This window comes from Camelus bactrianus, chromosome 10 (genome assembly GCF_048773025.1).
Source record: "Camelus bactrianus isolate YW-2024 breed Bactrian camel chromosome 10, ASM4877302v1, whole genome shotgun sequence".
Lineage (NCBI taxonomy): Eukaryota > Metazoa > Chordata > Mammalia > Artiodactyla > Camelidae > Camelus > Camelus bactrianus.
Genome location: NC_133548.1, coordinates 71,810,613 through 71,826,497, shown reverse-complemented (window position 1 = coordinate 71,826,497; position 15,885 = coordinate 71,810,613). Strand labels below are relative to the sequence as shown.

At 34.8% G+C, this 15,885-nt stretch overlaps 1 protein-coding gene across 4 annotated transcripts in view; it reads right to left on the bottom strand.

The window, feature by feature from the left end:
* The window catches only part of GRIA4 (glutamate ionotropic receptor AMPA type subunit 4), a 432,709-nt gene that overhangs the window by 119,568 nt on the left and 297,256 nt on the right, over positions 1-15,885 (bottom strand). For all 4 annotated transcript variants that reach the window (XM_074372962.1, XM_074372964.1, XM_074372965.1 and 1 more), the window contains one exon: positions 4,721-4,774. In XM_074372962.1, the coding sequence (XP_074229063.1) occupies positions 4,721-4,774 (54 nt within the window). The remainder of the gene's footprint in view (positions 1-4,720; positions 4,775-15,885) is intronic.

Here is a 15,885-nt window from a genome sequence, read left to right as displayed (position 1 = left end):
TTTTCAATTCCTTTACTTTCATCTGTGTATGTCCTTAAAGCTGGAATGATTCTTTTGTAGGCATCATATAATTGGGTCTTCTTTCTTTATCCATTCAGCCACTGTATGCATTTTGATTGGAGGATTTAGCCCATTTACATTTCAATAGTTATCAGTATAAACTGATAATAAATATCGACATTTTGTTAATTGTTCTCTAGACGATTTGTAGTTCTATTATTCCTTTCTTCCACTCTTGCTTTTGGCTTTTATGATTTGATGATTTTCTGTAGTGATACGCTTTAGTTCCTTTTTCTTCCTCTTTTATGTTTCTACTATAGGTTTTTGCCTTGTGATTTCCATGAGGCTTACATATTGTCACGGTCCACTTTAAACTGATAACAAGTAAACTTTGAATACATACAATAACTCTACAGTTTTACACATTCTTTCCCACTTTTTATGTTTTTGATGTCACAATTTACATCTTTTTATATTCTGTGTCCATTAGGAAATTACTGTAGTTATAATTATTTTCAATACTTTTGTCTTTTAACCTTAGAAATGATTTACCCACATTTACTCACATACTTAGAAATGATTACAATGTTGGAGTAGTCTGAATTTATCTGTATATTTACCTTTACCAATGGGTTTTATACTTTCCTATGTTTTCATGTTACTAATTTGCGTCCTTTTATTTCAGCTTGAAATGTTAAAATATCTTGTAAAGTCACATATGGTGGTCAACTTTTTTAGCTTTTGTTTGTTAGAAAACTCTTTCACTCTCCTTCAATTCTGAGGGACAACTTTGTCAAGTAGATTATTCTTGGTTGGCAATTTTTTCCTATCAGCTCTTTGAACATATTGTTCCACTCCTTTTTTTCCTGTAAAGTTTCTGCTGAAAAACACACTGATAGTCTTGTGGTGGTTCCCTTGCACATAACAAGTTGTTTTTTTCCTTGATGCTTTTAAAACTATCTCTTTGTCTTTAATTTTTCGCAATTTTAATTGTATCATTCAGCTTATTTGGTATTTTTTTGGTCTTATTGGATATGGATTTCTTCAGAGTAGAAATATTTTCCACCATTGTTTCTTTGTACTTGTTTTCTGACCTTTTCTCTCTCTCTTCTCCTTCTGGGACCTCTATGATGCATATATTGATCCATTTGATGGTGTATCATAAGTCCCTTAAGCTATCTTCATTTTTTCTCATTCTTTTTACTTTCTCTGATTGAATGAATTCCATTGCCATGTTTTCAAGTTAGCTGATCTTTTCTTCTACTTAATCAAATCTTTTGTTGAACACCTCTATTGAATATTTCAGTTAAGTTATTATATTCCTCAGCTCTGTGACTTCTGTTTGGAACTTTTTACTATTTTCTGTGTTTTTGTTGAAATTCTCATTTTGTTCATGAATTATTCCCCAGAACTTGGTAAGCGTTTTTATGATTGCTATTTTGAACTCTCTATTGGCTAAATCACTATCTCCACTTCATTAAGAATTTTTTTCTGAAGATTTATCTTGTCCTTTTGTTTGGAAAATATTCCCCTGTTTCTTCATATTTTCATGATTCTCTGGATTGGTTTCTGTACATTAGATAAAATAGCCACCTCTTCTAGTCCAAATAGATTGGTCTTGTATAGGAGATAAACATAGTTAATCAGCCTGGACTTAATTCCTTATTGTCTCTCAGACCTATGTAATTGGCCAAGCCACCTTCTTTGTTCTTAGTGTTTCCCAGTAGTTGAAGGTGTGCCAAGACCTGTCAGTGTCCTAAACGAGAGGACCACAGTTAGCATCTATGGGCATACTGATTATAAGCCTAACCTTCAGGCAGCAGCTTGTAAAGTATGCAGTCAAACCCATTTTGGGGAAAGACTGAAATGTGGACATTTTGCCTATTCCCTCTATATGAGTCCTGAAGGGATAGCCTTGGTGAGTATTCTCATGCACACCTGTTAAGAACTGCTTTATTGTTTGCTGCAGTTCTGTGGAACTGCGAATGCAAGTTCTGTTGGCTATCAGATCCACTTGGCCTGTTGGTAGCAGCAGCAAAAGGAAGGTGCCAAGCATGTGTACAACCTCCTTCTAGAGACATGCTGCTGGCAACTTGGTTTTACAGTTATTACAGGTTGGAGGGATAAGGTGGCAGAAATGCCCATTGTCTCCCTTGTGCTCCACGGAGGGTCAAAGCCCAGTCCTAGATGCGTGCAGTCAGACCCTTTGAAGATGAACTCTCAGATAGTGGGCTGTAAAGTATACAGTCAGTCCCTTCCCAGGGAAAGACTGGCAGATGAGTGTTTTTGTCTGCTCCCTTTGAGCATAGGCCTGTGGGGAGAGGTGCAGTGGATGCTCATGTGCCTGTTAAGAATGGCTTCTTTGTTTTCTACAGGCATGTGAGTCTTGTGGATGCATGCTCCACTGGCTTTCAGAGCTAGTTGTTTTTAGGGGGCTGGATGTCTCTTGAGTGGCAGCCTTAAAAACAGGTGCTAATTGTGTGCTCCAAATCCTTTGCTTTTCACGGAGAAACTGGGCTTAGAGGGGTCCCTCCTGATTGTATGGCACTGTGCCAGGCAGTAGTGTTTATGGAAAGAATGTGTCTCAGTCTTTCCTACCCATTTTTATGCGGGTATTTTCTTGGTTGCTTGATGTGTGGGAGTCATTCAGCTAGTTTCTCAAGTTCTCTTTGGGGAATTGCTCTGTATGTGTGTTTGTGGGAGGAAGGAAGTTAAGAAGCTTCCTATGTCTCCATTTTAATCCCTCCAACTAAACTAATCTTTTCTACTTCATATATTGTTACTTAGTCATTATATAGATAACTGGAATATGTTGCCATCTACTAGCTATTTAATATTAGCTGTTATACCCTTTAGGGTGTTACAACTATTAATTTTTTTCATTTTGTATTGGCTTGTCAATGTCAGCAATTCCTTTCTGGCATCATAGTCTGTAACATATTGTCTTTCTTTCCTTCTGAAACCTATTGTTTGGAAAGAATAGATGTTAGTAAAACCCGCTATTTTCTAGAGTCTCCTTATATCGTGTCATTGACATTATACGTCACATAAATAAATCTCTGTTTTTCTCTTATAGTGATTCATATCAGAATATATTTGCTTTCAGGTTTATATTTTTATATATTTAATATTAAATATATACTATTTTATATTTAATATATTTAATATTTTTATATTTAATATATTAAATATTAAATATCTATACTATAGGTCTGCTAAAAGCAATGGAAAAAACAAGTCAAAATTTCTCAGTATTTTCATGATAATATTAACTAACAGAATTATACTTTATTTAAGAAACACAATATAATAAGACTTTACAGTTTATTATCTCAACTCCATAGTGAAACGTAGTTCACCAAAGTCTAAAAATTCCTGTCTCAAAGTGTGATGGCTCACTTGCCACATGAAAAGACCGGATGAATTTGAATCTTTTATGCAGCCTTTGGTTCTTTCCCTGCTTTGAGCACAAGATCCTCACCAAAGATATACGTGGTGGGGAAGAAAGAAAAAGGAGAACACATTCCTGATTTCTTTAGGATAAACAACTATGGAGATCAAGCCCTTAGGGCAGATGGTACTCTAAAAAAACAAGTATGGCCCCCTGCATAGTTAGTTTTTGCCCATACTTGCAAAGTTAACAAGAAATACTTGAGTCTTGCGAAGAAATGTAAAAGGACTTGCTTTACACCTTTAAGAATTTTATGCTAATGCCTGTATCTTGTTCAATAGCCATTTATATGTGTGAAAAATTGACATGATATTAAAAATTTGGATTACTCTCAGTCAAAAAAGCTTCCTTAAATAGCCACTTCAATCTTGGTTTTCATAAAATTAAGAAATAATGAGTCCCTAGTTTCAGTCATTCTTCTAATACTCCTAAGTATTGACCGTCTTTATCCATACACAGAGAAAAGGCCATTATTTAATTTGCCAAATAATATCATAGTAAAACAAACATTATAATTAGCTTTAAAGGTCACTTTGATAGCTATCAAGCTAGCTAATCTACATCAAAATATACTGAATTAAAAATATAATGATTATTGCAATTAATGGAATAAAATTGTTTCTAAGGCAAGACAAGAGAAATATAACATAACACTTTCTGTACTACTTGAGCCACTACCTCCTCCCCTTCAGTGTGCATTGTGCATCTACATTGTATATTAACAGATTAATTAGAACCCCTTAAAAGATACAAGAATGCCTACTCACACACACACCCCACACAAAGCAGTTTCCTCCTCTACCAACAAGATAACGCGTTGGGAGATGACATTCCTTTCTCAGTCCTGTAAGAAGTCACAATGATCCACTGCTGGCCTTGTTGGAATATGTAAACTGTCAGTATGTTACTTTGATGCAAAACCCTTTATCTCAAGAACTTCTGCTTTGACCCCTAACTTGTGCAGAAAAACTTGTGCTTTGACCTCTAATGGGCAGAACAGTCTTCAGAGTTTTCTGAAAGAGTGTCTCCTGGGTAATAACCCTCAGATAGGCTTAAAGGCTTGAATAAAATTTTCCATTTCTTTCTTGGATTGATCATCGATTATTTTTTTTGTCACCACATAAAAATATTATCCTATGTGTTATAAAAATCTCAGTAAGTAATTAATATAGTGTAACAATTTATTAGAGCTTTATTTTAAGGCTCAGTTAAAATAATCTTGACTGTCTGAGCAATTCTTATTAAAGATAGAAAATAAAGAGTTCTTACCAAGTTTGCAATGATATAATGGTAGCCTTTAACATGCTTTCCAACACTCACAATCTGTAAAGAGATAAGGAAATATGAGAAAACCAATTTAACTTTACTGAATGATTATATTAACAGAAACAATTTTAACTATTCTAGCATAATTCCATGTAGAAACATGATGAAAAAATGATAAGTTTTTCTTATAAAAGCGATCTATCCTAATTAAAACAAATTCATAAGCCACATTAGAAATTAAATAGTTGAAGTTTAAAAAACCCTCTAATTTCAGTCACATTGTGTAAATGACCAATCATTTCACAATACTTTGTTCAGAAAACTACTATGCTATAATCCCCTCAAAGAGAATGACAGTGCTATGAACAATAGCTTATATATATTTCTAAAAAAGAATACTTTAACATAAGAAATGAAGTTATTTTGGCTCAAAGAATTTAGATGTACTTAAATTTATTGGTAATTTATAGAAATTCATGGTAGACTGCTGGGTGTACCCAACTGGTGAGAATGATCTTCTGTGAGTCGATTGGATTGTTGTCCTGAAAACCAAGTTAAGATTTTTTTAAGGCCTAATTTCTGCTTTTAGATACCTCTGAGGCCACAAAATACTTAGTTAATTCTCAACTGCAGATGGGTATAGAAATATTTTATTAAATAAAAAGAATAAGGACAAAACAACATCAAGAGACTTTTCATTCTGCTAGATTCATTTTTTTTCTATGAATGTTTTTAGGAGTGTTTAGGAAATTAGAAACAAATTTTAAGAAAAAGGGGATTTAAAAAATAACTTTATTTCTATATTAGAAATCAAAAATCTTATTTCATAAAAATGAAAATTCCTTTAAGAAGAGAAAAATCTAATGACAGTTACTAATGAACAGCTTTGCAGCCTCATTTGTGTCCTTAAAGATAACATAAAATTTTCATGTACTTTCATCATTAAAGAAAGATTGAATTATTTTTAGCATTTTAATGTCTTCTAAAAATAATTATTTGTAAATTAGTGACTTGTGTATGAAACACAGGAAGACTCTATTATTTTAAACCTAGAATAAATGAATTGTGCTGGAAAGAAGAGTTTTTCATACATGGCTATTGGTAGAATGGAATCTCTGCTCATCTCTTCTTTTTGATTACATCTAAGATCTTCTCTTTGTATTAAACGTTCTGCAGTTTCATTACAATGAATTTGGATTTTCACTTTTTGTTTATTTTGTTCAGGATTTGTTGTGCTTCTTGACTCTGAGGATTGCACGTCAACAATTCTGGGAAATCCTCAGCCAATATCCCATAAATATCCCTTCAAATATATTTCGTGTTTGTTTCTAACAGATAACCACAACTTGGTATCACTACCCTCAGGGTCACTTTTAGATACTTTTTCAGTTTCCAGATTCCCAGATGACTGTGTGTGGCATAAATTCGAACTACAATCTGCCTGAAGAAGGCTGTGATGACAAATTCTCACAGAAGATACCTCCCTCCCTACACTAACCTCAGGCCAAGACAGAAGACATTTTGTTGACTCTGTGTATAAATGGTAGATTTTCCCCCTACTCTTCTGTTTTATTGAGGTGTTGCCCTTCAAATGGGATCTAAGGTCTAACTGATTGCCTTGACTGAGCCCAAAGTTCCCATTCTTGGGTGAGCATTAAATCCCCAGTCAGGCTACCCAATCTGACAACTTCTTTCAGCACAGTCTGCTTTCCTTCTTGGCCCCTGAAGAGCTTTTACTTTCTTGGAAGGTAAGCAATGCATTTGTAACGTTTTTCATAGCATTTCTACATATCTTATATTGCCAGATTTATGCAGTACATAATTTACCTTAAACAAAACCTCCCTTTACAGTCTCACCATAAAGATGAGAACAAAACAATGAATAGATAGGAGTATAAAGAAAGTTTGGTAAATAAACCGCTTAATTAATTATGTTATTGGGTAATGCAAGCCTGAGTGGGTTAGCATGAGCTGATCGGGCTGTAGCCCTCTTATTCTCTGGGAATCTCAGGTAAAGCTTGTCACAGACAGTTATCAAGGATGGGTGGTACTCATTTGGAAAACTTCATACTCTATTATATTACTGAGTCTTACTAAAGATTCGTGATATTTGACCTCAGCAGGGATTGTCACTTGGCAATCCATTATTTATTTCTTGCTGATTCACTATAACGTTTCTCTGGTGTGGCTATTTTAGCCTTTTATACATACTCCTTAAGCCCCCATACACATCCTGCCTCTTCTTGTCACTCTCGGCTTCTAATTTCTATGTGGCAGTCCTCAATAACCTCTGATTTCTTTTAAATTAATTTTAAAGTGTAAACACTTGTAAATGTTAAAAAAAAATGTGCAACCAGTGGAAATTCTGCACTAGGCATCTCCATGAAGAAATCACTCTTAGTTCTAGATTTCCTAGCAAAGAGCTATAATAAACTAAAGCTGATGAAATACATTTTCAAGAGGTGAGGACTTATCACAACCACAAAGAACTGGAAGTGTCATTAATTCTGGCAGAAAACGCTCTGCAGACCTTAAGATACATCAACATTCTGGAAACTGGAGGTCTCAAGGGAAAATGCTCTGAAGATTTATTGCCTGGCTAGGGAATACCATACCATTTTTGCTGAGCCAGATCCTGGCTGGGAAAAAACAAATGTGCCAGACAAACTAATGCCAAGGCCTCATTGCCTTTGAACACTCACCACCCTGACCTAGTGTGGCCTGGTGTAAGGCCAGATCTCGGTCCCTCTGCCAAGCATCCACCACTAAATGGGAACTTCTTTGTGAAAAAAATCTAATTTATACTCCATTGTGAAGTGTCCTATACCTAGAGGGTCATTTGTCTAAGTTGGGTTTTTTTTTTTTTTTATGATTGTGTAAAACTGACAATGTCATGGGTGTGGTTTTTCATCACAACCAAAATGAAGACTATCTCATAAAAAACCCAAATCCGAGTGATTTGATTTTGGATGTAGACCAAACCTCATGTCTCTGTATTTCTGAAATTATTCTTCTACAAAGGGAAAATAAACAGCTTGAGGTGAAAGATATGACTGTAACATAGCACTACCTTCATACAAGTATGTTTGGCCAAATTGTTAAGAGAAAACAACGCCCTAGGGTGAGGGCTTGGTTGCAGTCATTAATTATGGCCTTTCATAGAGACAGAAAAATACAGGAGTAGAGGATCTGCATCTCCATTCTTTTTATCTTCTTAAAAGACACAGAGGAAGCAGCTAGACAAAGAATGTTGATCACGTGTCTGTTTAGAGTTCCAAAGAATGTGTTAGGAAGAAACAAGTTGTATTGATCATACACTTTCAAAGCAGCCCATCTTTCCAAGAATAAAATCTCTACAAAAAGTGACTAATTGACTCCTTTAGTTAACATTTTCCTGTTCTTTAGGAAATAAACAGTTGTTTAGAAGTATCTATTGCGCTGGTCAAATGAATCAGTTCTAAAATCAGGCTTATGTATATTAATATGGTAAACTACAGATGTGATCACAATTGTTTTCTTAACAAATTACGACATAATCAGTCTTCATGAATATGACTTCTAAATCTTTATTTGTTTAGTAAAATTAAGAAAAAAATGGATCCAGGACACTTTTCCACCTTGACTCCACCTTTAAATAAATTTAACTCAATAAATGTACAAGTCTAGGGTAAGGAGATTCAAGGACTATAAAGTAAGTCAGTGCTGCTGTTACAAGAGTGTTTATTATCTCATAAGGGGGTAAGACTTAAACAGAAATGACTGAAATGCAGAGCAGAGGAAAGGGAGTGGCATGATTTTAGGAAGTGATATCATTTGGTTAGGACAACAAGGTAGTTTTAAAGAGAACAGATACTAAACCAATGCTGAATGAATGGATGAATAATGAGGTTAATAAGCATATAAATATCACAAACATTGAATGAATAATAGTTCGGCCTTCAATCCATAAACTAATTTTACACTAATCCTTTATATATCAATGACCTATAAGGGACTCAGATGGCTTTCTAGGTAAGGGCTGATGTATACTACCTCAAACTATTATTACAGAGCTGCAGTCATTATACTGAGCACTGTCTTCAAGCTAAAGACTTGCAATGCACATTCCAATATGAATGATTTTAGTTTCCTTTTAATTTAGCTTTATAAGTCAGTTGGAAATTCCTCTCCCAGGAATTATTAGCTGTTATTATGGTCCAGAGAATTCAGTGACCTGGGAGAAACAGCACAATATATTTGGTGGTGTTAGGGACAATGATGCCTGGTAAATGCGGGGAACTTATTATAGTGAGCAGTCACTATCACTAAACCTTTTTTTTTTGTTCTATAGACATTCCAAACTCCCAAATTTCCTCTGAATGTTGATTTTTAAGATGTTTCAAAATATTTTATTATAAGTAAAAATAAAAGCTTTAGTTTGTCTAGTTAGTTTTTAAAGTTTACTTCAGTTCCATCAAAAGTAAACTTTTGCGAACAAGCTGTAGACTTCCTTAAACTACAACTTTGTAAGGTAACAGCAGGTCTTCAGGATGAGGCACAGATGGCAAGAGGAAAATAAAGACTCTCTGACCAAAAGGACGAAGTCTGTTTAGTGAGAGAAGAGATCCAGGAGAAGTGAAGGAATGAGAACGCTCTTCATATATTTTAAGATAAATAGGTACACACGTGCATTTTTTTTCTATACTTGGAAATGTTAGAATTTATAAAAGTTTCTAATTAGGGCAGACTCTTTTTAGAGAAAAGGGAGGCGGGGAGAGTTGTCCATGAAGGGATGGCTGCCTCTCAAATCACTGATCTCTCTTTCTTTCACTGGAAGCTCTTAGCAGAGGCTGATTACCAGTAAAAGATTTTGAGGTATTCTTTGGGCTCTAGACGCTTGTGCAGACTTAAATTCCTACGTCTGTATTGTTAGTCAATGTAACAGACACTATTTGACGCTCCAACCGTGCTTTCCCTTTGACTATTTCAGTGCATACTCACTCACCTTCTAACTGCCAGCCCTTGAATTTCCTTGGCTCAGGGTCTTTTCTGGTCTCTAGAACCCACTTTGCCCTCGGTGGTGAGGAGATCAGGTCAGAAATGCCAGGGAATGAATGCCCTTCTCAATACAATGACTGACAGGAGCGGGCACATGAATCCTCCTTCCAGTCCACTTGCCCCTCAAGTGAGATGATTCTGACATGTATGTTCTACAGTCATTTACAATAATCAGTTTACACCGATTTCAAATGAGATTAAGCCCCTGCCATCCACATGGTAATTTCCTAGATAAACGCATCTTTTATTGACTGCTTTCCTCTATTCACTTTCCAGTGTGTTCTTCACTTCTTAAACCAACTAATTACATGTAAATCCTTGTCTTAGGATCTGTTTCTGAGGGAAACCGAACTAAGACAACCTCCAAATTAAAAAAATATTACCATTGGGGTAGTGAAATTGGTAATGTTAAAAACGGTTACTTTTGTTGGCTAATTGTCCCAAGCTTCCATCTCTGTAGTGTAACACATCTATGTTATATTCTAAGTCTCTAATCTCTATGTCTAATCAAGGACCCAAATTTCATAAAATATTTTTATTTAGATATCTAAATTTTGTGGAAAAGCTTTATTCTCTTACATAGGGAAATAAGAATGAATTAGTACCCTCATTAAATAAATTCTTTATATTCATGACACACGATTTCCCCCTTCATACTGTCCTATATACCTTAAGGACACCCATTCTTAGTACTGGTTTGCTTTGGTTTCTTTCTTTGACTTTATTGCAAATCTTAAAAAAAATCCTTCAGTTTCATCCTTTCAGATCACAGATCACTTGATATATACCTCTCCCTCATTCAGGGCCTTGTAAGCAATATAATTTGAATAAGGTCATAGCATATGAGTGAAAAGCAAATGCTGAAATTTGGGTGTTTAATTCCCACTCTCTGACTCCATATCTTCATGGTAACTGCCAACAGCTCCAGGAAAGCACATTGAAGGGTATACTCTTTTCTCTGCCTATTGTAGTGGTTCTAAAATTCTACACCCACAAAACTTTACTAAAATGTTTCTAATCATGTTAACTATGAGTATATCTTAGCAGAGATCCATTTTGATTTAACAGCATTTCAGTTTAGTGATTTAAAATATTTGCAAAGGGGCACGAAAGATTCTGTGGAGTTTGTGATTATGAATTTGAAATGTACATAACTGCTTGAAAGAATCACTGAACAGCATGCTTTTCTTTAATTAAAGAGACATTTTATAAGAAACAATTTAAAAATAATTTTAATGAGATGTAGGTAGAGGGGGTAATCCTTTGCATTCATAAACAAACATGTAGAATAAATACAGTCATTAAGTGATAAAGCCAGGGACTTTTGACTATAATTTTCATTCTTTTTTCCACTACATCCTGTTGCCTTCTTTAGGCCATAGCGATTCAGAAAAATGACATATTTTAGGCCAATATGAATATATCTTTCATAAGAGGAAAATGAAAAAAATAGATACTTGTGAGTGACATTCTTTATCATTACATATTTGATGAATGCCAAATTTGTTTATGAGAAAAAACAGCTTTTGCACGATGAAACGAAAGACACAGTTCCTTTTCTTCAAATAATCTCTCTGAACATATTGTTATTTGAATAACAGCACACATGCGAGATGTTTCTAATTCCATCTTACACCAGATTGAGGTAGGGACACACAGATGGAAAATTATCAGGTAAAATTTAACACAGCCCAAATCTAGTTTTGCAAAAATCTTCATCTATCTGTAATAAAGCTAATTACCAGCAAAGCTCAAGTAACTTGGATTCAGTAAATTTAAAATGATAGTTCAAGTGTATATGCTAAACTTAATGCAAATCCAACTCAATCCAGTATATAATCTATTTATGTGACAAGCTCTAAATGCTCATTTAAAGGTCAAACTACATAGAGTACAGTTCAGTGTTAAATACATTTTATGGTGTTTTCTTTGAAAATGGGAACTTCATAAATGGTAGTATGTAGAGATAACTTTCTACTAATCAAAATATCTCATTTCTTGAGATGTCCCTAACTAAATATATCATCAATGAATAAATATCTATTTTGGTTTATAAAGAAAACTTGAGGGGGCAGTGATGATGGGAATAAAGATTATACTTAAATGTCACATATGATCACATATGTTGTAAAAGGATGTATGAGAAATTATCTGCTGAATTATATATCAAAGATGTTCAAGATCAAATTGTTCAAACGTGGCCTGCATAAGCACATGGGAACATGTTGTTCATGGGATGGAGGACCTCTAAAATCCAGTCAACCTGAAGGTCTATAATTCTGTGAATCTCCAGCTTTGAGAATTGCGAGAACCTCTCATTATGGGAGACTTCTGTTAATTTATCATGTTCCCACCACTATCTCTTTACTTTTGTATTTCTCTTCTTTATCATATTTATTTGAAATATTATCATCTGAACATTCTTTTCTCTCTTAGTTTTAATTCAAAACTTCCCTTATTTTCTTGGAAATATGTTATTTTATTTTCCAAGCAAATAGAATGCATAGAGGTGATTGGGAAAAAAAGAGCTCTATGGCTACTTTTGCTGGAAACTCTAAGTTAAATAAGATTTAAGGGGCTTCTTTGCTGTAGGAATTTTTAGAGACTTTAACATGCTAATCATGTACACTGAAATCCCGAGACCCACATAGAGTATGAAGCCTGTAGAATGTTTTAAAAGGTTGTTTAAAGACATCCATCCTAAAGAGACAAAAAGAAGAGAGAGATTATATTGCTGCCTAAAGATGCCCGGAATGTTCCCTGGCTGATCAATTCCATTCCATAACCCTCAGCGGCCCTTTCAGCAGGAAGTAGCCAGAATGGTCGTCGCCCCCTTTCCCACAAGATTGTGGAATGAACATTGACAGCGGGGAACCGTAATAGAAAAGAACAAATCTGACTGCATATTAGATCAGTTCCTTTTGCTTTAACCCTGTGCCCTGTTTCCTAGGCTTAGTCTAGGTACCTTTTGTAAAAGAATGTTGCCAATAGCCTGAAATATTCAGGAGAGCCTATTCTCAAGGCTCTGACCTTTAAGGATATTAACTTTTGCACTCATATAAAGACAGCAAGTTGCAGAATAGAAAATCACATTTGTTTTGTGGAGGTTTTACAGGGACACTATGACCTGACCCAGGTGGACAGCTGTAAGAACAAAGGATTCCAAGAGCAAAGAATTCCTACACCAAGAAGTTTGCAACAACCAACCACCCTTTCCCCTTTTTAGTATAAAAGGAGCCTGAATTCTGGCTTGGGGAAGATGGTTCTCCAGGACATTAGTCTGCCATCTTGGTCTGCCTACTTGCCAAATAAAGTCGCTATTCCTTGCCCGCCCCTGATCAAAGGAAAAAAAATAAAAAAGACATCTACCCTATAACATTACTTTTCACTCATCTTTTCCGTCAACTCCCATGAACATTTCAGACTTCAGTTGTTTTAGCAGCTTCTTATTTCTCTTCAGTGTTGATCATCTTTACCCACAACAATAACTCAACTAAACCATTTGAGGCATGTTTAAGAGAAATTATGTCCATAACTTTTGTGATAGCAGCTCACTGTTTAATTAACTTCAGCCAGTAATGTTTTTGGTCATGAGTTTTAAAATTTGCCTGTTTGTCATTATATTCTACAAATGAAATTGTGATTAACTAAGTATGTATTTTTTTTACATAAAGAATTGTTTTCTGTATTTTTATTTCAGTAAAATATTTTCTTTGAATTTGACCTTATTTGTTATGTCATGCTTCAAATAGTTTGCCACTAGACTACCAGGTTCCTATGAAGTGGATTCAGAAAGAGAACCCAGAGGTAAGCTGGTACCTTATCTTCATGAATGAGGAAGAACTTTTCTGTGTGAACACTTTCCATTTGTTCAAATGATTAACTCTACAATTATTTTAAAAAACAAACAAACATCAAAACTAAGACAAAAGGCAGGAAAAATAGACCTCTGCCTATTCATTGAGAGTCTCGTATTTGGTGTTGACAAACAATGTTTGTATAGCAAGATCACTGGGTAGATATTTTGTCCATATTTTACATAGGACGGTTGAAATTTAAAGATTATTATTTATAACTGACAGTACTTTAAAATTGCTAAAAGAAAAAAAATTAACTCCAGTCAGATAATTTAAACTTCTTAAAATCTTAACAAAAATAATAAAGACCATGAATTCCTAAATTAAGTTCATAGCATCGTGCTTGGCAAAGTATAAATACAATTGATAAGCAACTCCTCATTATCACTACTTGGAATTACACATTTATTTGTTGTTTATTGTGTGGCTTCCCCACTAAGCTCCATGGGGCTGGGATTTTACTGAGCCTAGGGCACTGCTTGGCTTATAAAAAGCACTCAATAAATATTTTTTATGTCGATGTCAAATAAATAAAGTTATATGCTGGTATATATGAAACATAAAAAGTAAAATACAAAGATTGAGAACCATTACTCATCTGGTACCCAGTTACTGTCCAGTCCATTCTCTGTCATAAGAATTACCACCATAAAACACAAAGTTGATCAGTTTAAAAGCATCCAAAGACATGTAAATGCCATGATGAATTTCAAACCACTTAATGAACACTACGAGACTCTTTGTAATCTGTCTTCAATTTGCCTTGACCATATTCTCATTTCCCCTACACTTGATATTCCAGCCATACTCACTTGCTTCCCTACATATGCAACTCCTTCCCAGTGCTCTGCTCTGGCATATGCTGTGTGCCTTGAGTGTTCTTTCTCGGTTTTTCTTCCTGGGGAATTATGATTTGTTTTTCAGCAGTTTGCTTTCATCTTTACAGCATCTTTCTACATTGTGCTGTGTTATTTGCTTGTGTTCCTTTTTTTTTCTTTACGTTCAAATTCCATCAAAGGATGGATTGAATTTTTTTCTTTTAAATTGTAGTATAGTTTATGTACAGCATTGCAATAGTTTCAGGTGTACAACATAGTGAGTTGACAGTAAAAGACATTACAAAATGATCATGGTGAGTCTAGTGATCATCTATCCTGATACAAACTTTATTACAGATTTATTGATTACGTTGCTTATGCTGTACATTACATCCTTGTGACTTATTTCACTTATAACGGGAAGTTTGCCTGGATTACCTCTTAGTCCCCTTCACCTATTTTTCTCATTCCTCACCCGTCCTCAAGCAATTACCAATTCATTCTTCGTAACTATAGCCTGCCTGTTTTGTTTATTTGTTTCAACATGTCAATGAGACCATACGGCCTTTATCTTTCTATGCTAACTTATTTCACTTAGTGTAATACCTCCAGGTCGATCCATATCATCACAAATGGCAAGACTTCATCATTTTTTGGGCTAACACTCCAGTACATATACATATCACGTGTTCTTTATCCATTCATCTGTTGGTGGACATTTAGATTTCTTCCGTATCTTGGCTATTGTAAACAAGGCTAAAATGGACATAGGAGTGGATATATCTTTTTGAATTTGTATTTTTGTTTTCTATGGAAAAATATCCAGAAATAGAATTACTGGATCCTATGGTATGATGACTTTACATTTTTTTTTGAGGAAACTCCATATGCTTTTCCACAGTGGCTGCACCAATTTACATCCTCACCAGCAATGCACAAGGGTTCCCTCTCTCCATATCCTCATCAACACCTCTGATATTAGACATTCTGACAGGTATGAGATGATATCTTATTGTGGTATTGCTCTGCATTTCTCTGATGATTAGCGATGTTAAGCATTTTTTCATATGTGTGTTGACCTTTTGTATGTCTTCTTTAGAAGAATGTCTATTCAAGTCCTCTGTCCATTTTTAAAATCAGATTATTTGCTTTTTTGATATTGCATTGTATTTTTTTTGTATAATTTGGATATTAACCCTTTATTAGATATGTGGTTTGCAAATGTTTTCTCCTACTCAGTAGGCTGCCTTTTCTTTCTTTCTCTCTTTGATGGTTTCCTTCACTGTGCAAAAGCTGTTTAGTTTGGTGTGGTCCCCTTTGTTTATTTTTGCTTTTGTTGCCCTTACCTGAGGAGACAGATCCAAAAAATGTTGCTATTTCAAAGACCATACTGCCTATGTTTCCTTCTGGAAGTTTTATGGTTGTGGGTGTTACCTGTAAGTTTTTAATCCATTTT